Source organism: Zeus faber, assembly GCF_960531495.2.
Source record: "Zeus faber genome assembly, chromosome: 1".
NCBI classification, from domain to species: domain Eukaryota; kingdom Metazoa; phylum Chordata; class Actinopteri; order Zeiformes; family Zeidae; genus Zeus; species Zeus faber.
Genome location: NC_137193.1, coordinates 34,005,575 through 34,029,955, shown reverse-complemented (window position 1 = coordinate 34,029,955; position 24,381 = coordinate 34,005,575). Strand labels below are relative to the sequence as shown.

The following is a 24,381-nucleotide window of genomic DNA, read 5'->3' as shown; positions in this document are numbered from 1 at the left end:
TCGATGATCTGAGAGCCACAAGACGGGGTCTCGTGCTCTCAGCAGGGCACGGACCTCAGCTGTCAGCCACGGCTTCTGGTTGGCGCGTGTTGTGATTGGCTTCACAACAGTGACATCCTCAATGCACTACTCTACTGTATGTATCCAGTCACAGAGTCTGTGTATTCCTCTACAAACATGTGATGGCCATAGATAGCTGCCTCCCTGAACATGTTCCAGCTCGAGTTCTCAAAGCTGTCCTGCAGGGCTGAGCTCCTTCCAGCCAGATTCTAATGATGCTGTGTGCCGGCTTGGAGCATTTTAGAAGTGGTCTGTATGCCGGCAGTAGCATAACAGATAGTTCAAGTTCAAGTTCAAGAGATTATTTGTCACATATATATACATATTGTCATAAATATATGCAGTGAAATGTCATGACACCCGGTGATTATGCACAGGTGGTCTGAGAAGCCAAGGTGGGGGCAGGGAATGGCCTTGTATGCCTCGTGTTGTCGTTGTTGTTGTACACTAAGTCCAGCATACTATCTCCCCTTATGGCAAAGATCATATGTTGGTAGAACTTGTGGAGTACTGTCAGCACTACAGGTTAGCATGGTTGAAGTCCCCATGTAGAACTGTGTAGAACTGCCTCGTTATCATTAGCACTGGGGGGAATGTACACCGCCACCACGGTAATGGCAGTGAATTCCCTCAGCAAATAAACAGCCTGTACTTCATCGCTAAAAACTCGAGCTGCAGTGAACAGAGGGTTGCGACTGGAATTGCGTTCACACACCAGTTATTGTTTATATAAAAAAAACACTGATCTAACTGGACGTCACAGGATTCCTATCAACACGGAATGATGTAAGCCCTTGAAGCTGTGTCAGGGATGTTGTTTGGCAGCCAAGTTTTCGTAAAAATAAGGGTGCAGCAATCCCTTGTTTCAGACTGGGTGGTTAGTTGGAGTCTTAGGTAGTAGTCCAGTTTGTTGGCCAGGGAGCGAATGTCGGCTAATAGGACTGATGGGAGCGCTGGTTGGCTAAGGTCAGCCTTTAGCCTAGAGCAAACTCCCAACCGCTTGCCTCGTTTCCGTCTTCTCCCTCTCCTGAGCGGCTGTGTCAGGCGGCACCATGGGGGTACGGCCTTGTCTACGTAGCAGCCCAAGGCTACGAAGCTCCTCCGTCAGTGCTGTCGATCATAGTGGGCTATGGATTTTTCCAGTGGTTTCGTTGCTGCACCACAAACCCATGTCCAGAATGGTCTTATGGTCATAGGTCAGATGGGTAGGACAGATATTATAACAAACAGTAATATAAAAACTAGCACCGTTCGTGGGATCAGGAAGAGCTGCTGCATCTGTGCGTGGCACCATCTATAAATCTAGAGAGGAACAATGCGACTATAGACTAGATGACAGACTATACAGTACCTAGCGATGAAAGGATAGACCCTTTTTTGAGATTTGGTTCTTGGCTAATTCAGTTGGTGTAGCACATGGTGAGTGAGAGTCAGAAGAGTCAGTTGGCTCTCAGTTGTGAGTGAAATTCTCACAAGAATCCTTTAATTCTGTCAAAAAGAGTATTTTGGTGAAATGTAAATTAATAAATGAATAAATCAGTCCCATGAATTGTGTCAAATTTCTTGGCCATTTTATTTTCAGTTTGTGAGGAGTAGTTTAACTCACTCAGCCACTTTTTTGCGACTGACAGACACGTGACTCTAGATGACTAAAGATTTGTTCACTGTGAGCAAAGCGTTCACGATTAGCAGGCTATAATAATAAGCACAGTTCTATGGGTTTCTGATGGTTTTAGTGAACAGGAACAGGAAAGTGGTGTGCTGTGGGAGTATTTCATTATAAATACAGTAAGAGAAAAGGTGGACAAACATTGGTTTAAAACGGATTGTTGAAGACATTAGTTTTAGCAGAGTGTCTGGGAGAGTGGATGGGTGTGGTGGTGGGTGTGGGTGTATCTAGGCAATTATGCTAAACGTTTTGTCTGAAATGTAATTTTTTCTATGAGGTATAGTCATTCTTTTGCATGACATGCTTTGATTTTGGTACCTCTATTCTACAACCACTACAGTTACTAGCAACATACTGTATATATTAAATGAACAGTAGAGAACTGCAGGGTAAGTGGGGCTCAGTGGAGTTGGCGTGTATTTTTAGAACACGGGAAGCAGATCAGGAACGGCGTACACTCGTGCCGTAAGACAGGAGATCTGATTCATTTGTAAAAAGTACAAATAAATCCACAGTTTCAATCCTTCCTTGTGACACCTCGGTGGGGGGGTTCCAGCTTTGCCGATAGCCTCGCAATCAGCCACATTTAGCAATCAGTCCATGTGTATCTCTGAAGATTTTCTACTTCAAATTCAAGGGTCAAGGAAGTGTTGTCGCCAAAGGATTTCACACTCAAGGATTTGTGTCATTTCTTCCATATAAACATTTTCCTGTGTATGCACAAATGTAGAGCTGCTTCTCTCTCTCTCTGTCTCTCTATTTCTCCATCGGGGATGGGATGGCTAGTATCTCTGATACCGCTAGTGTGTCCCGCTGCATTCTTTCAAATTTATCATAGAGGCTCAGATGAGGAATGGCGACGTAATGCAACAAAGTCCACCGGGGATGTGTACTACATCATTCCCATTAAATGCCACCATCTGTCTCCTCGTGCCCCTGAACGGCGACGCCGGTGCTTAGGATGAACCAATCACAAGGATGATAGATGTCTGCGTGACGGACGGATGGCGGGGGGGCTATACACACCTGCAAAGAGTGCACGCAGACCTCAGATGATAATTTGTCGACTGAAGACACGTCTCGCCCCGGCAAACGTAAACTGTATTTGCTTCGTTGTTGAATTGTATTGTTCTCGAGCGCTCTGCACCTCTGTTTGTTTCACAGGGGATGCTGCATATCCCGATGGGCAGCAAACGCCTTCCACTAATGAATGTCAAATCAAAGGGTGACCTATTTAGAGAGTCAGTGGGCTTTCACCCCTATGACAGAGCAATATCTCTATTGAGCTTTAACAGCCCGCAGGGGCAACTCATCTTATACACCTGTTCATGCTCTTGCCAGTTGTGTGGATTGGACACTGCAGTGCTGTGTTCCAGAATCTGCGATAATAAATGTAGAATCTGTTAGGATGTCTCCACAAAGACACCATCCTGAAAACCTCTTCTTATGCGTCAGTCAATTTGTTGATCCTATGAAGCGTGTGATGGACAAAAAGCCCGAAAGGTTTTTGAACTGGGCTATTAACAAATACCCTGTGTTTACTTCCACTGCCATCCATTTATGTTTGAATGCGCCGCAAGGGATTTTGACACTCGCTCAACAGTCAGGGGAAATTCACCCTTATCTTTGACCTTCCGGAGGCATCTCAGTGCTCGGCAACAAAGGTAATGGAGAGGAAAGCAATGCCGCACACAGAGAATTAGCATGCGGATGTCGATTAAATGTCACCCCGTGAATTAGAAGTTCCTGACAGTTTTTGCCACGCAGCTCCTCGTTCGTGCACAAAGAGAAACAAAATCGGACCCTTTGCGGCTGTCAACATTACCGGACTGCTGTTACTGGGCCTTGTATTCCTAGTATGGCAACAGGGGGCAAGAGCTTTAAAAAAGGGCTCCACAGGGACATTTGCTCGTATTTTTAGGGAAGAACCAAATTGTAAATATGTGGGCAGAAAATAAAGCTACAAATATTGAGGGTTGTTGAGTCCATATGAACAATAACAGAATTAGTGATTTGATATTGTTCACTGTAACAGTAGAACTACTGTACACCAGTTGGGCTGGGTTGGCTTGGTTTTTCACCGGCTCCACCAGCTACATGGTGAAGCGTTTTAACACACATTTGAGAATAACTTTTGTCTGAAATACCTGGAATGCTTTTATTAGTTATTGTGTGTAAAACATGTTGATCTTGTTTAGAAGGTCTCACAATATGCCCTGTGATCTCTGCATACACTTTAAGCTAAACAAGGTCTTGCAGTTATCCAGCCAAAAAGCACAAAAAGTGTTTATAAAGTCGTCCGCCAAAAATAACTTTTAATTAAATTGAAATGTGAGCTACACAACTGTAACTGTTGAAATTGGTCAGTGGGATGTGTTCATAGTGTATTACATTACTTCTATGTATAACATGTATGTTTGTTCTTTGTATTAAAAACTGGTCTTGATCAATAAGGAAATCCGACAGCAGCACTCGTTCTCTTGTACAATGTAGAATCATATAAAACACATTGAAATGTATTGCACTCTTTACAAAAACCTTTCCATGTAGTTTTATCTCACGTTTCTATTGAAAAGCCTCGTGAAGCCACGCGCAATTGAACTAAATAGACCTCTCGCACAAAAGTAGAGAAATGACATGTGGACCCGGCACGGCTAACATGGGCAGCGTAGCTCAAATAGTGGATTCACTTGGGTTCAACAGGAAGCGGCACCTACAGCACTCCAGCCTGCGCCCGTACACACAGCCTACGGGCGCAGGCTGGAGTGCTGGAGTGCTGGAGTGCCTGGTGTAGTTCCAGCGCATGGGAGACAAACAACGACAGAGACGGAACTCATGGATAATTTGTCACATGTTTTTTCAAGCGATTTCATGACATTCATGAAGACTGATATTTATTAAGAAAGGAAAGCACTCTGGAATACATACAGATTTCTAAGCGTAGTGTGAAATCAAATTATTTTCTATCCTGTCAAGCCTTGTCATGGAGTATTTAACCTGACAAGCCAAAGCACACATTCAACTACGTACTACAGCATCTTTCTTTCTCTCTGTCCCTTTCTTTCTTTTTTCATCTTTCTCTTCTGTCACTAAGTGATGTCAAGGATATTACAGCACTGTGACATCCGTGGCAGATGTGCGGTGGCACCTCTGCGGGGAGGGCTGGTTGGTGAGCTTGCGCTACAAGCAACAACAGTTGGCCTCGCTTTGCGAAAAGGGGTTGGGGGCAACGTTGACGGGAGAGGAAAGGGCCTTGTTTGCTTGCCATTGTAGAGCGGAATGAAGCATAATTCTTAACCTTACTTCAGGTCACACTTAGCCTAGCCCCGGCCCTGTTTGCTCGCAAACAGTTTAAAAGAATATGACTCCACTTGCAACGATTAAATTGCGTAAGGGAATGGCATTAAGGGGGCTGTCGCTCCTCCCTGCCCCCCGCTCTGTTTGCAGGCACATGGCGGATGGGAGGCACGAGCCCTTGGATGCTACCTTGGCCCCTTTTTAATCCAGCGAGAAAAGAGAGGTGTGCCTGTCAGTGGTCAGACTGACAGGCAGAGAGAGAGTGAGAGAGAGAGAGAGAGAGAGGGAGAGGACCCAGCTGCGATGGCCCCACGTCAGCTCAGTGGCAACAGCATGATGAATTGCCTCTCCTGACTGATAGCGCTGCCGCTGAATGATACTGACCCAGAATTGTTCTGTCAGCGCGTCACCCGGGGACAGCAGATAAATAAATATATGCGGGAGGAATGTGCTTCTGTACAGCTAGCACCCAGCCCCACCCTTTTATATATACAGTGTGTGTGTGTGTGTGTGTGTGTGTATATATATACACATCTTTCATTATTATATATCATATCAAGTTGCAGAGATCCATATTCACCGTTTCATAACTGTAAGATTTAAAGGAATCGCGCAGAAGGAGAGTGCCCCATGAAGTCACAGATGTGTAAGCCAATGTGTTTTACCTCAAAGGCAGTACAGTTGCATTAAAATATTCAATATTTTCCTTATCCTTTGTTTATGCATGTAGAAGCTACCGGCTCTATGGCTTTAATGTACTATATAAATAATTCATTTATATGCTATCTTATCTACTCGTTACAGCAATTTTGTGTGACGCGGGCAGAATATGTTCATGTGTTCATTATTGCGCCAACACACTCTCCTCTCTGTTCACAGCTCAGAGGATTACTACGAATACGGCCACAGCGGGGAGTCGTACGAATCCTATGGTGAGTTTTACTTATTTATCTTGCTGAATGGGCAGAATATTATAATGCAGATACAGCAAGGGCGATACTTTTATGTAAACAGTACGGCTAACCTCCCCTTTATTTATGTCAAAAAGCCCAGGAGAGTAGCTCGCCGTCTCTTGTTTAGCCATTGCTGGGAGTGTTTCTTCACTTTGCCCGACGGACTTAAAGATAACAAGAAAGTTTACTATCAAGTTATTTGAAGTCACATGAGTTTATCCAATTGTATTCTGCTCATTTGACTCTGAAGTCTTTTGGTTGTTGAAACATTAATCACACTGTCCAGTAGTTTCCAGTCGGTTTGGAGCATGTAGAAGGGTTGGAATAACGTGTTCCCAATCAGGGACTTGACTGCAATTTGATGCGATGGATTTCAACCACAACCATGTGGCCTTGACGTGACTGACTCCCCTTCTCTAAGAACAATCAGAGGCCCCTCTCTAGCCTATGCTGTAAAACTTAGAAACATTCTTTCATCCCCACGGATCAAGACTAGCTCAATCTCAAAATCCAACAAAGAAAGAGTCATCTTGATAACAAAGGATATGGGAGCATACATTCACTTATTTTGTCACTGTATTTCCTTGAGGCTAGTATCTGGACTGAAAACCCAAAACCCCTGATAGTGAGGTGGCTGCTGAGGAAGCACTGCAAAGTTAAATCATTCAGTTACATCTCAAGCAATTGCTGTTGCCCCCGAGAAGGAGCCTATCGACATTTAATGTTTCACTGATATTAAAAATATGGATGTAGGAGTGTTTGATACCACAAATTTATTAACAGCCTTTTTTTGTGTGTGAGTATTACCATCGCCAAATTAAGAACTGCTTTATTTTTCGGATGGCTCTGTTAAGGATGTTGTCAAGTCAACCCAAATGCAGGACAGACACAGTTTTAGGAGTTTAATGTGTAGTCAAACTGGGGATCAGGAACAGGCAACAGAAGGGGAACCAGGAACTAGCAGGGAATCGGGAACCAAGAGTTCAGGGTGCGCGCGCCACACCATAAACACTAACACATACAACAATTCAACACTGACCAAGTGAATGGGACCAGGTTAAATAGAAAAGGAGTGACGAGGAAGGTGAAGACAGGTGGTGATATTACTAACTGGGGACAGGTGTGCAGTGACAGACAGACAGTCAGAGGGAGCTAGAGAGGGCTAGAGGGACACAGAGACAGATAGTAATAGAGCAGACAGAGGGAGCCAGAGAGGAACAGAGGGACTGAGAGGCAGAAAGACAGGGAATCAAGGCAGGGCAGGATCCTGACAGGTTCTTCATATTCCTCATATGCTTTTCTGCGATATTAAAATCGTCTTTGAGTTGGATGGTTGGTGGTGGTATAATTTTGGTAAATTACCAAAGGCATCCATGGTCTGGGGGTGGGTGGCTATAAGCTTATTTATATATATATATATATATATATATATATATATATTCACATTTTTTGTGAATTAACCAATACAAGGGCAATGATACAAAAAAAATGCAATGCAGGTAAAGAAAGAACATTTGTCTGAACAACAACTCTCCTATCTCCAGTTAACCCTTTTTGTGCCCATTCAATGACATATAAAGCCATTGACATAAGGTGTCCAGCTGTTGAATTATATCCAAATTGTGAATATAATATATAATGTATGATAGTCAGTATAATATGAAAGTCAAATTAACATGTATGTGTCTGTGTGACTCTCAGCTGGAACTATTTCCACCAAATCCACTCCAATCCAATCCAGTGTCGCTGCTTATCGTTGCTGGGTTTATCACCTTGGAGCACTTGCTGAGATTAAATATTGTCTAAAGGTGATTGGGGCAGTTTCACATGCCAACCGAGTGGCGTATTCAGGGCCCTCCGGCACAGAGACACCGACGATTTGGTTGAGTAAACACAGTCTTATTGTAGAGAGTTGGCTTGGTGGAATAAGCCCAGGAGCAGATAGACATGTGTCATGACAGGGCTCCACTCCTGTGTGTATGTGGGGATGGGGGTTTTAACCTGTTGCTTGTTAGACCAACGAGCAACAGGTATACGGCCACACTGATCCTGGGCCACAATTTCCTGGACAAACAAACAATACCGTCACCACACCACAATGATGAATCTCACCAGGTTGTAAAGAGAGATGATGCAACACAACGCCAACCTGTTGCCACAGTCTGTGCAGTGAAGCCGGACTGTCTTCCATCTCTGCAGGCGGTAAGGTCTGTTTCAGAGTTGGGAAACTGTCTTGTTGCCTTCAAGAGCCACAGCTGGGGCTCTCAGTGACTTCTGTGGATGGACTGCTTCACAATGAATGAATAAGATAAATCGGTGAAGCTTTTCCGCCCCCAATAAGACGCAGATAGTCTTTAACAGAGACTTATGGGCAGCCGGGAGAGAATTTGTCACCAACGGTGACCAGTGGTGAAGGGACGCTCTAAGACCTCAGCAGGCCTGATGCGCTGACTGGCTTTGAGATGAAGCGTCCTCTTTAATGAGTCAATGAGGCTTCTCGTCTCCCTGTGCTCTTCCCATGTCTACAGCCTTCAGCAGCAAGCAGGAGGAACATTCATTCAAATAGAAGCCCACTGAAATTTTGATCCTTTTTAACATTCTCAAAGTTGGACGCACTAATGAGACTACCTACGTGCATGAGATCATCCAGTGACGGGAAATCTCTTCTCTGCAGACGTCTTGCTCTTTGTACGGCTCTGATGTCTAAAAAAAGAACACTTTGAATACATTATTCTGTTATCCTTCACTAGGACACGCAGAAAGAAAATTACTATCCCCTACTATCCTTCAGAGACATACTGTGTATACCCCTAACCCAATAGTTTTGTTTGAGTTCATCCCTTTTTAATTGGAAGAGTGGCTCACTCTTATTGGCAGCAAGCTATTTTTCACAGGGAGGTAGACTCTCACACACACACACATGCACGCACGCATACACACACACACACACACACACACACACAGACACACACATACACACACACACACACACACACACACACATACACACATACATACACACATTGTCATGAGAATTACTACAATTATTTTATCTTAAAGAGGAGGGGGCAAAAAGGGGGCAAAAACTGACAGTGCATGTACACAAACCAGCATTTTATAACACTACAACAGCGACGAAAAAACTACTTTTGCAACATGAAAACTGTCAACCTTGAGAAAACTTGGTGGATGTCTTTGACCAGATCAGTTCTCTGTCTTGCCTTGCATGGGGGAACAATATCAATCAGATCTGTGTTGCTTTTGGTATATGTCCTAAAAAAATCCCCTGCTGCCATGTCTTTTCACTGCATACATAAGGTATCGCACCTTATGTATGCAGTGAAACAACCTGGCAGCAATGCATTTTTTTAGGACACTGCATACATAAGGTGCGATACCTTATGTATGCAGTGAAAAAACATGGCAGCAGGACACCTCTTGTTACATTGTTATGTCGGGTTACTCGACAATAGCCACTCAAAAATGTCTCATCAGCTTCCTGCTTTGAACCATGGGAGGCGTGATAATACAGAGAGAGAGGACTGGGTGATTTTTCACAGACGCTGGCAAGTGTTGTGCAATATCCAACAATGTGCAAATATTGCACATTAACAGTTTCATTACCAGTGTTATTTTATTATTTCAAGAAATACATTTGGCAAAAACTATCAGAAAATGGCTGTTGCTATTCCTGCTATAAAAACGAATGCATTTGGACAGAGCTACAAGAGATCTCTGCCTCTGGATTGTTACCCAAACTATTTAAGTAGAATATATATATATCGATTTACAATCTAGCCACTGGGTTGCACAAGCCAGGTTATCATCAGTGCCGGTCCCAAGCCCGGATGAATAGAGACTTAGGGCACGTAGGGCATCCGGCATAAAAACCATGCCAAATCAAACATGCGGACAACAAATCTCATTTCCATACCTGATCGGTTGAGGCCCGGGTTAACAACGACCGCCACTGGTGCCATTAGCCAACAGGGAGCCAGTGGAATTTGTGCTACTGTCGGCCGAAGAAGAAGAAGAAGAGGGGGAAGGCGTGTCCAGAGACAGCAGGAGAGGAAGAACGGTAGGAGAGTAGAGTTGAGAGTAGCAACTTTGAATGTTGGCACTATGAAGGGTAAAGAGAGAGAGCTGGCTGACATGATGGAGAGAAGGAAGGTAGATGTACCATGTGTACAAGAGACCAGGTGGAAGGGGAGTAAGGCCAGGAGTATCGGCGCCGGGTACAAACTGTTCTACTATGGAGTGGATGGAGAAATGGGGTAGGGAAAGTCTTGAAGGAACAATATGTCAAGAGTGTTTTGGAGGTAACGATAGTGTCGGACAGTGTGATGAGCATGAAGCTGGAAATTGATGTGGTGATAATGAATGTGGTCAGTGCATATGTTCCCCAAGTTGGGTGTGAGATGGAATAGAGAGAAGAATTCTTAAGTGAGTTGGATGTAGTGGTGGAGAGCGTCCCCAAGGGAGAGAGAGTGGTCATTGGAGCAGATTTCAATGGGCATGTTGGCGAAGGGATCAGAGACACAGGTGACGAGAAGGTGATGGGTAGGTATGGTGTCAAGGTGAGTAACATGGAAGGACAGATGGTGGTGGATTTCGCCAAAAGGATGGAATTGGCTGTTGTGAATACGTATTTCAAGAAGAGGGAGGAACACAGGGTGACATACAAGTGTGGAGGAAGGTGCACACAGGTGGACTACATCTTATGCAGGAGGTGCAATCTGAAAGATATTAGTGACTGAAAAGTGGTGGTAGGGGAGTGTGTTGCTAGGCAGCGTCGGATGGTGGTCTGTAGGATGACTCTAGGCCAAGAAGAGGAAGAGAGTGAAAGAAGAGCCAAAGATAAAATGGTGGAAGTTGAAAAAGTGTTGCATGCAATTCAGGGAAGAGTTCCAGATGACTGGAACAACAACTGCACAAGTGGTGATGGAGACGGCCAAGAAGGTACTCGGTGTATCATGCAGGAAGAGGAAGGAAGACAAGGACTATTGGTGGTGGAATGAGGAAGTACAGGAGAGCATAGAGCAGAAGAGGTTGGCGAAGAAGAAATGGGATAGTCAGAGAGATGAAGAAAGTAGACAGGAGAAGTGGCAAAGGCAAATGAAAGGCATGCGACTAGTTGTATGAGAGGTTGGAAAGTAAGGAAGGAGAAAATGACTTGTTCCGATTGGCAACACAAAGGGATCAAACTGAGAAGGATACACAACAGGTTAGGGTGATGAAGGATAATGATGGGAATGTGCTGACTCGTGAGGAGAGTGTGTTGAGAAGGTGGAAGGGGTACTTTGAGGAGTTCATGAATGAAGAAAATGAGAGAGAGAGAAGAGTGGATGATGTGGGGATAGTGGATCAAGAAGCAAAGCAAAGGATGAGGTGAGAACAGCATTAAAGAAGTTGAAGAGTGGAAAGGCAGTTGGCCCAGATGACCTGGGGAAGCATGGAAATGTTTAGGTGAGATGGCAGTGGCATTCATAACGAGGCTGTTTAGCACTATCCTGGAAAGGGAGAGGATGCCGGAGGAGTGGAGGAGAACTGTACTGGTACCCATCTTCAAGAATAAGGGAGGCGTACAGAGCTGTAGTAACTACAGGGGAATAAAGTTGATCAGCCACAGCATGAAGCTATGGGAAAGGGTAGTGGAGGCTAGGTTAACAGGAGAGGTGGGGATCAGCGAGCAGCAGTGTGGTTTCATGCCAGGAAAGAGTACTACAGATGCAATGTTTGCTTTAAGAATGCTGATGGAAAAGTACAGGGAAGGCCAGAGGGAGTTGCACTGTGTCTTTGTGGATTTAGAGAAAGCATATGGTATGGTTTGGTTACGTGTGTAGGAGAGATGAGAGTTACATTTGGAGAAGGATGCTGAGGATGGAGCTGCCAGGCAAGAGGAAAAGAGGAAGGCCAAAGAGAAGCTTTATGGATGTGGTGAGGGAGGACATGCAGGCGCTTGGTGTAAGGGAGGAAGATGCGCAGAACAGAAGGTATTGGGGGCAGATGATCCGCTGTGGCGACCCCTAACGGGAGCAGCCCAAAGAAGAAGATATATGTATCTATTTAGAGTAGTATAAAAATTCAACACATTCCTTTGTCCTCAAGGGAGGATTGCATCTTAAATAATTAAAAGTAAACCAAATGAAACTAATGAAACAAATTAAAGATATAAATAATATTCCACACTGGTTAGTCCACTTTGCAACATAGCCCTCACCCAGGAAGACCTCCACAAAGTAGTGGCAGGAAGTTGCTTCTGCTGCATCACCAAATATGGGAGTTACAAATTGTTGGATTGAGGTGTAGAATACGCAGTGTGATTCTCCATACTCTGCACGTCGCGGCCAAGAATAATTCGGTAATTATAGGTGCTGATGTTCGAATGCTGAGCCTTGGACACAACAAAAAAATATGTCGTCAACCATTGTTTGACTGGAGGCATATTCTATTATCCTATAGTATAGTTGTATCTCACAGGACACCTACAGTAGATCCCAAATTGTGTCATTTTGGAAAAAAAATTTAACTTCAACCCTTTCCTACCGGTGAAAGTATTTCTCAAATCAAAAAGTGCAATGCTATTGTCTGAAGTAAGTTCCTTCAAAACTTAACAGACCCCTAGACAAGCTACTGCGCGCCCACAGACTACAATAGCAAAACAACAAAGAGCACCGATGGCTGAATAAAAGAGGCCGCTCTGCAGTTCAAAGCCAACATCCAGATAAAAAGGGTTGATGTGCACGGTTGTTCTGGAAAAAAACCCACAAGGTTACCTTCGTCCGTTTTCTTTCAAATGACTGTCAGTAGGAAAAGGTGACAGGTTTAATTAAGGAGTATTGGTTATAGGCTGCTAACAGAGACCCTGTCACGAGAGAACTTACAAAACAAAGCAACCCTTTTTGTGAGCCTCGGCTTGGAGGAGAGAGCCTCCGCTCGCTGGGGCTCAGACAAAGGGTGCCATCGATACTGGTGCTTTCACATCTACAGTACGGGGGGGGGGGCTGGAAGGGACAGGGGGGCGGGGGGTCTGCACTAATGGCAAATCGTGATCTTTAAGCTGGGAACCACAGAGCACCTCCTTTTTCAAGTCGCTGTTTGTTTGAACTGCATATTCGATAGTGCCGGGCACGTTGTTTCAGGTGGAAAAAGGCACGAATCGCGTTGTGCAGTGCAGTGAGGTGAAGCAGAATGTTGCTTCTCAACCAGCGGGTCCCAATCCAAAGCATGTTGGTGTACGAGTATGTTGTCCAGTTCTTCAAAAATCTCCGGATTGAATTTCCGGTATTTTGTGCTTTTATTTTGAAACACCCATTTCCACCTGAGGTGTGTGGCCTCACTTCACCAACATTCCATACCATCATGCAGTTGTTGATATGTCGAATTAAATCAAAGCGAACCTAATTATATGGTAACTTGCAACACTCTCTCTACAAAAGCATTGTGTGTTACTGGGGGTAACTGCTTGTGTCTGTTTTTGACAGCTCAGCAGGTGTGCCGTGAAAATATTCTAAATCCACTAAAAAAAGTGTTGTTTTTGCCAGATGAAAATTTCAAGGCTGCGCCAATTCTTGTTAATCATCAGTTCCAGACCGAATTGCAACTCCAGTGGAAAGTTTCACTCTAAAAGTGAGGACTATTCATACCGATGAAAGGCTCGACTTTTTTTTTTGAGATTCGGTTGTAGATGACTCACTCAGTGAAGAGCCATTAATTTTCGTTTGTGGTTTTGTTTGACTTTTTGCTCATTTTATTCGGTCGGTGGAATGCACGGTGAGCAAGGCTTTTGGTGAACGATGAGCAAGAGACAGAGGAGTCGATGTGGCACCCAGTTGTGAATGGAATTTTCCTGAGAATCATTTAATTTCTGTCAAAATAATATAATTTCCGTGGAATGCAGAAAGGAAATCAGTCACATTCAATTTGAATTGCCAAATGCCTTGGCCATGTTTGCCTTGGACTTTAATTTAGTCCTCAGTCATCATTTTCAGTTTGTGAGCGTCAGGAGTCAATGATTCCTGACTCAAATTTGTCCGCTATGAACCAATCAATTGCGAGTTTTGCAACATAATTAGTAGGCCACAATAACAAGCACAGTGATACATGTTTCTGACATTTTTAGTGGTTTAACAGGATCGTGGTGTGCCATTGCATTATTTTATTGTAAAAAGTGTGCCATGGAAGGAAAATAGGTTGGGAAACACTGGGTTAGAGAATATTCAAGATTCAAAATTCAAGATTCAAGAGGTTATTTGTCACATATTATACATACACACATAAATATATGCAATGAAATGTCATGACACCCGGTGATTACACACGATAAGCTCTATAAGCTCTAAAAATACTAAAATGTGTAACTGACAGAAACACATCATCAAAAGTGTGAGTAAATGAATAATGTGGCAACGGTCATTGTCAACATTGTCATCATTTATCCTCCCCTATATACCCTCTCCTCTCCCAATCCAGGTCAGGAAGAGTGGGCGAACAATCGCAGCAAGGTGCCATCTGCACGGACGACCAAGGGGGTGTACAGGGATCAGCCGTACTCCAGATATTGAACTGTTTAATGCAGCCAGCACCCGAGGATCTCGTGGCTGTTTTCCGGATCAAGTAATGGATTTTTTTATGGACCCTCCCAGTCTTTTCAGAATTGTTGAGAGATCAAATTTAGCTACCACAACAAAGCGTTGCAGAATTGCTTGAAAATCCTTATAAAATTGGCAGCCCCAAAATGTGTATGTATGTGTATATTTATATATATATATATATATGCACATATGTGTGTGTGTGTGTGTGTGTGTGTGTGTGTGTGTGTGTGTGTGTGTGTGTGTGTGTGTGTGTGTGTGTGTGTGTGTGTGTGTGTGTGTGTGTGTGTGTAAAATGTATGTTTATATATATATATATATATATATATATATAATGTAGGTTATATTTCCTTTACGCAGGGCTTTGGGATTGTAACTAAAAGATTTTAGTGAAAACTTTTGTCAAATTAGTTCAGTCAGCGATCACGACGGATTTGAATAATGATAGGACAGTACGACGTCTCTGCACGGCTCTCATGTGCGACCCTCATTGATCGCTCTCTCAAACGTGATCGATCACTTTAAACAAAATAAAATGTTGTAGTTTAGGTCTAGGGGTGAAGTGAGGTAATGTGGATCTTTCTTTCTTTCTTCCGGGTTTCCTCGGGGAGGGTGGGGTTTGGGTGGGAGGAGGGGGGTTAATTTGTGAATTGTGTCCCTTGTATATGAAACTTCTGCAGAAACCAACAGAGAAGAGTCCTCATGTATACATATTGTATTGTTGTTTTACCCTTTTGTAAGATAATAGTACTTAGTGTTAAAGGGCTTATAAAAGCATGCTGTCCGCTGTTTGTTTGTTTATTTTTTATTCATTTTCTAAAGCCTCTGTCGTTGTGCCTCCTTACCTTCTTAATGATTACCTTCTTAAACACCATACTCCTTTTAATTCATCCTAAATAGGTGGTTATGTTTCCTGTCGACTCAATATAACCGTATTACTGCAAGACGGTCAAGGAGCTTTTTTTTTCTTTCTTTTTTATTTCCTTTTGTAATTCATGTGATTATTTTGGAGAGGTTTTAAACAAGTAAACTCGATATTATAGGAATTTAAACAAATCGAGATTCATTCTGTCTTTTTTTTTCTTTTCAGGTCTAATAATCACTGTATTAATCATATATTGGAGAATAAGGTCCCACCCACCCCCACCTCTACCCCATCATCTCCTGACCTGAGTTTTGGGTTTAACTATATTCATTTTAAGCTTATGTAAGCCCTTTAATATTCTCTTGGATAATGCTGAATAAACATTTTGAATGAAACCCGTTTGTTGTTCGAGACAATAATTATGTACGTTTCAAAAAAATGATGTATGATGAAAGAAAAAACAAAACTATAATCTAAACTAACAAAACGATTGCGTTAAAGCTTTACAATCACTCTGGATAATCAGCCTCGTTGGTGAAAACCGCTCAAAAACCTAACACATTTTGCCAAATGGAACCCCAAAAGAATGGCAGCTGGATGGCATTATATAAACGCCAACAACAAATTCCTGTTTGTGACATTGCATGTGATATTTTTATAATCTTATGTCGGTAGTATAATGGCATATTGTATTGAAAAATCAGAGATCAAATTGTCTGGAAAATTTCACTGAAAGGGATACGCCATTTTTTTTGCGGGGTGGGGTGGGGTCGCTTTTCCATTTTACCCAAATGAAGACGAGATGGTGTATTACAATTTCATCTCCGTTTGTCCAGTAACAGGATACATTGACATTAACATGTATTCATTGTTCAAACGCTTTTATCCAAAGCGACTTACATGAGAGGCTAAAGTATCAAAGCATACATCGACCAGCGGGCAATCTGGAACCTAAGTGCATGAGCTCCTGTTTCTAAATTCAACCAGATACAAGTGCAAGATGCTGTGAGGAATCAGAATTAAGTAGTGTCGTTAGTTGAGATAGTGATGGCTGCAGGGGGAATCATCAAGCGTAGCTCCTGTCAAATTGGGAACATTTTGGTTATTTGGAGTTATTGAAGCTATGCGTTGTGTCTTTATGAGTGAAAGTGCAATTAAAAAAACTAAAAAATGGATCTTAGTGATTTCAAATGCAGCTACATTCAGAGATGTTTAGGACTATCTTTCCACTGTGGGCAGGGATATCAGCTATCATAATCGATTTAGGGGTTGCCAGGTAAGAATTACAATGCCTCACATCAGAGCATTACTATCAACAAAACTCGGCTGGCTGAACTGGCAACCCTACAGCACCAATTTTTCACGGGCGTCGCATAGCAGATAAACACTGCACAGCGCTCGGATCGTCGAAAATAGTTTTGAATGTAGCTGCGATTAGAACAGCGCAGATCTTGTTTTTATATTTTTATTTTTACAAGTCATAAAAACACAAGTTGTATCACATTGATACATTGATACACTCATATTTTGAGATGCTGGAATGTGCATTACCCTCATTTCAAGGGAAATGCAGGCTAGTTGATCCCCTTTGCAAACCTGTCTCTATTTCAGTCCTGGACGCACAGGGATGAAATTGGTGTTGACCTTCTCATCTGAATTGTGGTAAGACAGACAAAAAGTGAAAATTCTGGAAAAACTTGAGTATCCCTTCAACTTAAGGTTGGGCATTTATAGTGAGTAGGCTATAACAACCTTGACCAATGATTTAAAAATAATGATAATAACAAATAAAACAAATTTTGCTAATTTGCTTGTTCGTACACCATGACGTCAAGAAAGTAGTTATGGTTTAAAACAAATTGCTCGACATATGGGGGATTTCTGTCTCTTGTTGTTCTGCCTCTTTCTGCTCTCCTCCGGTCATGTGACCCTCTCCCAGTCATTTAAAGAGCCTGCCTTTTCCCCGTCCAATAAAGAGACTCTAAATGACCCCCAGCTGACCTCCGCAGAGACAGGATGGCAGTAGCCGATAAAACAGACCTCCGTCCCAACAAGGTAATCAAACAAACCCAGTTTAACCTCACCCCTTAACGTAGTTGGACATAAACCCTCTCTAAAACGAATTAAAAAAAAAGAAAAAATGTCTTTTTTTTTTTGTTTTCTTCCTGTCTATTTCAAGGATTTTCCGTAATCAAGCCACGGAGCTGGGCGTAATTAGATATCCTTAAACCTGTGGAAAAAAAAAGAAAAAGAAAAAAAAAAATTCGAATAAATAGCAGTAACACATTTCATAATGAAATAACTTAAACTGAGTTAAAATATGTGTTTTGCTAAGATGGTTAACCATAAAAAAAACGTCAATTGTTTCTGCTCATGTCTGCATATTCTTAGTGCCAGCATCTCCTGGTCAGTCAAAAGATCCGTGCAGTCAAACCGCACCCTTTGCTCTCTCTTTTGCAGATTGTGTCTGGGACTCCGCCGGCAAAACCCTCCTTCTGAATCCCCGAAGACCATCCAGGTGAATTATTTAGACGCAATTTAATAATCATAACGTACTGTACCACTGGGAGGATAAGAAAGAAAAAAAAAAATACAAAATCATCCAGGATTACAAAAAAAAAAAAATCTCGGCAATTCGATTTTCTTTGTTTCTTTGTGAGAGGTCCAAAACCGAAGATATACATCTTTCAAATTCATTTTCTCGGGTGCCCTGAAAATCCTTTGGTCTCCGTTTTTTGGGGTTTTTTTTTTTTCCTTCACAAAAACCCGTCAGCTTTCCTGTTATACCCTTGAACGATCCTCGGGGGCCTCCCGTGCCTTCTGACTCTGTGGCACCCTTTGTGCAGTGTCTTGCCTGTGCAACTAATTATAAAGGGGTCCTCAAGCGCCCCCGTGCCATTGGAGTGTGTTGCCATTCTTTGAAAATTATACACTGCGCCCGCACTGTATGAGATGGAGACTCTCAACGGCTGATTGGTCACTTATTATACATACGTTTTATATATACTTACTATAATTAAATAGCATGTTATTATTATTTTTTTTTTTATTGATTCTGTGATGACACTCATATTTTTATTTTTTATTTTATTCTTTTTCTATGGAAGCCCATTTCCACCTGGGACCAAAAAAACTATAGAAATATAGAAAAAAAAAAGAAAATAAAAAAATCGAGTCTATTTTACGAAGTCATAATTATGAGATTATCTATCTGTCTGTCTGTCTGTCTGTCTGTCTGTCTATCTATATATCCATCTATCTTTACATTTATCCATCTGTCTATCTATCTCTGAATTGTCTTTGTCCTTCCTTGTTCTTGCTCTCTTACTGTTCTCTGACGAGGCCATTTTTTTATTTTCTGTTTCCAGGATGAACCCCCCTGCCTCAGGAAAAGTTGAGAGAGTGCATTTCAGGGGGGAAAAAAACGAGGCAAACTTCCCCTCCGGGCTCAGGCGGATCTGATCCCGGAGGCTCCATTTTCCGCGTTGTCAAGACTGTGGCGCAAATTCCACTGGAAGGCGGAACGGCAGAACAGAGTGACCCGTTGGGAATGGGGTGGGGTGGGGCCAGGCGGGTGGCGGGTGCGAAGAAAGGGCCAAAACAAAATGGCGACCACGTGTCTATGGGGCTCGGCCTCACCCTCCGCGACAGAGGAGCCCCGCCAGGCAAAATAGAGTTCCTCATCCTCCTGCTCCTCTTCCTTTTAAATATTTGCTTCAGCACATCTCCATTTTGCATAGGCTCAGCGTCGTCAGCAGCCCGGCCCTGTGTCTTTGTTGATCTGCGCCGTTGAAAGGGTCGAGCTATACATTAGACATTAGCTGCTGTCGAGTTGAGAGGAGGAGTAGATGAATAACGCCCCGGGTGGGACTTTATACTTCTAGCAACGAGCAGCCTTTTAATTGCACTTTGTTTTGTTCATTAACCTATTTCCAATCCACTCCAATGAATAAATGATTTCTCAAAGTGCTCTATCGTATCGTCAAGACACGTGCGTCCGTGTGTTTAGCGGTTGAGTGCTGCAGCGAGGAGTAAAAACATAAAAAAATAAAAAAAATGGGCAAAACAACAGATACGGTACATTATAAAATAAATCTGGGTTTCTTTCTTTTTTGGGGGGGGGGGTGGGGGGGTTGTTCTTTGGGATCGGGTTTCCGTGCAAAAACGACGATGAAGCCGACAACACACACACACACACACACACACACACACACACAGACACACATCTTGGCACAGTACACAAGCCACATCCCATCCCCTAGATGTGTACTCTTTAATGGGAATCGACTTCAAAGGATATTACAATTCTAAAATAGCTTTTCCTCCCCCCCTTTTTTTTCCAGAGGAACGAGTTTCAACCCCACCCGCCCCCCCTCTCGCCGCATAGTCCAAGTCCACGGATGGACCCACTCACTATTCCGCTCGTGTGTGTGTATGTGTGTGTGGGTCCTCCACGTCGGCAGACAATAGTTTTCCATTAGTGGAAGTAATTCTCTCTCTCTCTCTCTCTCTCTCTCTCTCTCTCTCTCTCTCTCTCTCTCTCTCTCTCTCTCTCTCCCCCTCCCTGACCAAAAGCCCTCCAGACAATAAGGCCCCCTTCTCGCGTCTCGGGCTCTCATCACCTTTGCCGAGGGGCGGTGAAGTGGCTTAGGAAACAGACAAGCTTATCTGAAGCGAGCTTGTCCGAGTTAATAAAGCCAGGGCAGCTTATTTGATTAAGGAATGCATACAAGGGGGTGTGGGGGCAGGGGGTGGCTAAATTCCCTGTCAGCAGAGGAGACGAGTCCATTCCCGGCGCATTTGTGGCTCCTCTTTTTGCGGCAGAGTGAACGAACCGAACAGAAACTGTGTCCTTTTCCAGCCTTTTTGTCTTTTTTCCTTCCATCCCTCCCTCCCCTCATCCCAGCCATTTGCTCCATAATTAACTCTTAATCTGGGCCGAGATTTAGAACTCTGTGAGTGATTGATTTCTGAAGTGGAACCCTCTTTTTTTATTTATTTTTTATCCTGCAGGGAAAGCACTTTAGCACCGGGGGTCACGCTGAGTTGTCGGCCGCCTCAATGGAAAGGCCATTCCTGAAAAGGATTTTTTTTTTCCCAATGATTTGGTTTATTTCTTTGAACAGAAGTACGTATGGTAGCAAGGGAAGAGATAATGTCTCTCAGTGGACAGTGATGGAATCAGTCTAATTCTTTTCTATTGCGTGTTTTGCAGTTCTGTCGAAACTGTATATATATACTGTATGTATTGTATGTGTATAACATTTGAATTGTTTACATTTCACACTCACATTACTTTTTTTTAATATCCATCTGTACTTGTAGATGTGCATTTAGCCTTTGGCACATCCACTTTATCACGTTGATATATTACATATATATACATATATGTAATATATATATATATATACATATATGTAATATATATATATATATATATATATATATATATATACATATATATACATATATATATACATATATATATGTATTTTTTTTTATATATATGTATATTTTTTTTATATATCACATTTCTCAGAAATAGTTTCTATAAATGTGAAAAAACCCCGAAAATAATAATTTGTAAATAAATACGAGTATATAATATATATATAATAAGTAGGAGCGTGACTGACAAAGTCTCCCTGGTAAAAATCACTCGCGGCAGAGCTCTGAGCCACAGCATCTGACACGAGAAACAGAGGACAAGAGGGGAGGGGGTGGGGATGGGGCCTAGCAAGGGAAGTGACTGGGCCAGCCCAGTGTCGGTATAGGGTATAGTGTACTGGCAAACCGGGAAAATGCTAGTATGCCAGATAATCAGTCCACCCCTGCTCCTGCATATTTCTTGTATAACTATAGTTTCTGTACTTTGCGACCTAAAGATTGCTGGGAATAGCCTTTAATTGCCATATACTGGGATGGCCCTCTGTCAGAACTATTCTAAATTGTCGCACATCGCTCCCAATGCACTGTCGGCTACGATTGATCAGAAATCGCACGTGACTGGTTAAGGTTGAATACGTACTTCCTTTAGGTCTGCTTTCTGTCAACTAATAAATAGCCGTGACCTGCAAGAGTACATTATTTTTCCACTTTCTTTCTACTCTACCCCATCTTTGTTTCGACATTACATGTAGTCATTTCCTTCTCTTGTCGTCTCCGGGCGCAACCGAGTGCAAACTCTTCAACAGTATCTGCTCCTCCTCCTGGCGTAGAGCCCGTCGTACTGCGGATACCGGCCTTTGATCGAAACGCTTTGCACACCAGCAGTCACACAGCCGTTCGTTTTCAATCGTGGATGAAGTATATTGGAGCCTTTAGGGTTAGACGTGTAAGGTTAGGGTTAGCTTCATATGTGGGTGACATATGAAGCACATATTGCCACATGCAATTTGTTTCAAAAACACGTTTTTTTACATGTGGTTAAATGTGAAATCATCAGACTTTCTTGCAAGGGAGATAACGCTGCTTAATTCCTTTTCTCTACTTCAGTCCGTGATTTTCTCATTGTCGTCATGGTCGTTTTTTCCCTCCACTGTGCCCACTTTTAGATTTCAGTTTCTCAGCTCATCAGCGATAAAACCCACAAAAAAAGGCTGTTGTTCTCAAAGATCAGTGTGGCCAGACTTACAGTATGTGAACACCATGGGCTGGTTGGGGCAGATCAGTTACGCTGGACGCGTGTGATTTAACTTGTTGACTGAGCTTTATTTATTCACAAGGTTCCAAAGACACGACAGTCTTATTTTCTTTAAAAAAGTAATTTATCCCTTTATTCACTTAAAGAAATCTTTAGAATTTGCTTTTTCTTTGTACCACTAAAACCCTCAGCCGTCGGGTTTGACAGAACGAAAATGATACAGAAATCACAACTAAATGGACTTTATGCATGGTTCTGGCTTCCTTTTGATCGGTGAGAAGCTAGGGAATATGTGTCCCATACCACCCGATGACTGTACCCCTGTCCATACCTGCACACTAATTCACCCACTGTATATATCCAAGAATTCAACTGTATTCAAAGTATTTATATTCTACCACGTTTGCACATTAAACCTCAATGCACATAGCGCTTGCCCATTGAACACTTTAAAATATATTTATTTTTATGTTGTTTTTTTAATATATTTTTTTATTTGGATTCTTTTATGAACATATCTTTTGTGTAAATCTTTCCAAGAAATGCTTTATATGTTTTTACATTCTTCGAGTCATGGAAAGGCCATGTCAAATTCCTTGTATGTGGAAGCGTACTTGGCCAATAAAGCCTGATTCTGAAACGGATCCATCGTCAGTAAACACATAACTATTTCTATACCAGAGTGAAGGAAGATGGAACAAAGCTAAAGCTAAGATTGTTGTCCTTGCCGAGAATATATTCGAAATTTGGACGGACCATTGAAAAGACCATTATAACCAAGATCGCAGATATTGTCTCCTACTCCTGGACTGCAAACCAAATTCCATGCCTACAAAACCAAAACCCAACAATTTTACAGAGGTCGTAAGACTGTAAGTTGCGAAATCCCAAACACATAATTGTACACCGAAAGGTTCATTGTACAGATTGTCTTTTTTGTTCCAATTTAATGTGAGAGTATTTGAAATCTGTCTTTATGTGAATCCAACACAATCATCCAATCGCACTCTCCTGTGCTTAAGACTGAGGCTGCAGTAGTCTCTTTTTTCAGGTCAGCTTTCAAGAGAGGGGAGGAAAAAAAAAGTGGTTAATAACATGAAGCCGGGTTCTGTCTGATATCCAATCACGCCTTTATGCTTTTCAATCCCGGAGCCAGTGGAGGAGAACACAAGGCTTAAATGCCCTCTGTAAAACTATGCTCCCAGCCACAGAACTGGGAGAATAAAGCAATTGTTTATGCTTTTCAGATTGATGCAATATAGAGAAAAACTAAATTATATATATATATATATATATATATATATATATATATATATATGTATGTATGTATGTGTGTATGTATATACTGTATATATATATCAAGATTCAAGAGATTTATCCGTCAAATACATATACATACTTTCATACATATATGCAGTGAAATGTAATGCAACGCACCCGGTGATAACATACAATATGTCCTAGGAAAAAAAATATTTCTAAAATACCAACTAACTGACTCCTAAAACCTAATACAGTAAGTCAAATACTTATAGAATAAAATAAAAATATATTGAATAAAATAAAATACAATAAAATAAAATGAAATAAAATGGAATAGATAGAGGGAATATGCGTATGTATATGGAATAGGCAATTATTTATATACAGATATGTGCATTAAAGTGGCATGGGAATTAAAGTGAGGTAGTGTTTGGGATAATACAGCACAGTATACAACAGTACAACCGGAGCGCCGGCGCAGGCGACCGCAAGCGGCGGCGCCACTATCGCCACACATATATATATATATATATATATATATATATATATATATGTATGTATGTATATAGGTATGTATATATATATATGTTTATCTCTTCTTGGAAGGAAATACTAAAGAAATGATGCAATCGTATCTCACAAACTCACAAGTGATATGTTTTGCATATGGGGGATATTGCAAACAGACCGTGGTGAGGATATGAAAAACCCACATTCTGATACTGATTTCCTTACCACGTTTACTCACACAAACCCAATGAACGACGTTCGGCTCATTCTAAGCTAAGCGTGTGTGGTGTTGGAGGAAACATGGAAGTAGGAAGAGGAAACACCAATCCCTTCTATCAAGCGAGATGGGTAAATTGTATGGCATTTTATAGCCTCACCTGATTGATCTGGAAAACATATTGGTAGGCAAGAATACTATTTAGGATCTATTGAAATCTATTACATTTACACAAACGCGTGCATCGTGAGCACTAAATGTTTGGCCTTGGCAGATCGGACGCTATTAATAATACAATTCATGCGGTAAAAAT

General features: G+C 42.1%; 1 protein-coding gene across 1 annotated transcript in view; it reads left to right on the top strand.

The window, feature by feature from the left end:
• Window positions 1-14,705, top strand: part of khdrbs3 (KH domain containing, RNA binding, signal transduction associated 3) — a gene marked incomplete at its 5' end in the record, with an annotated part of 100,005 nt that extends 85,300 nt beyond the window's left edge. The window contains 2 exons of the mRNA XM_080012976.1: window positions 5,906-5,958; window positions 14,452-14,705. Of these exons, the coding sequence (XP_079869102.1) occupies window positions 5,906-5,958; window positions 14,452-14,543 (145 nt within the window). The 3' untranslated portion in view covers window positions 14,544-14,705. The remainder of the gene's footprint in view (window positions 1-5,905; window positions 5,959-14,451) is intronic.
• Window positions 14,706-24,381: the final 9,676 nt, after the last annotated feature.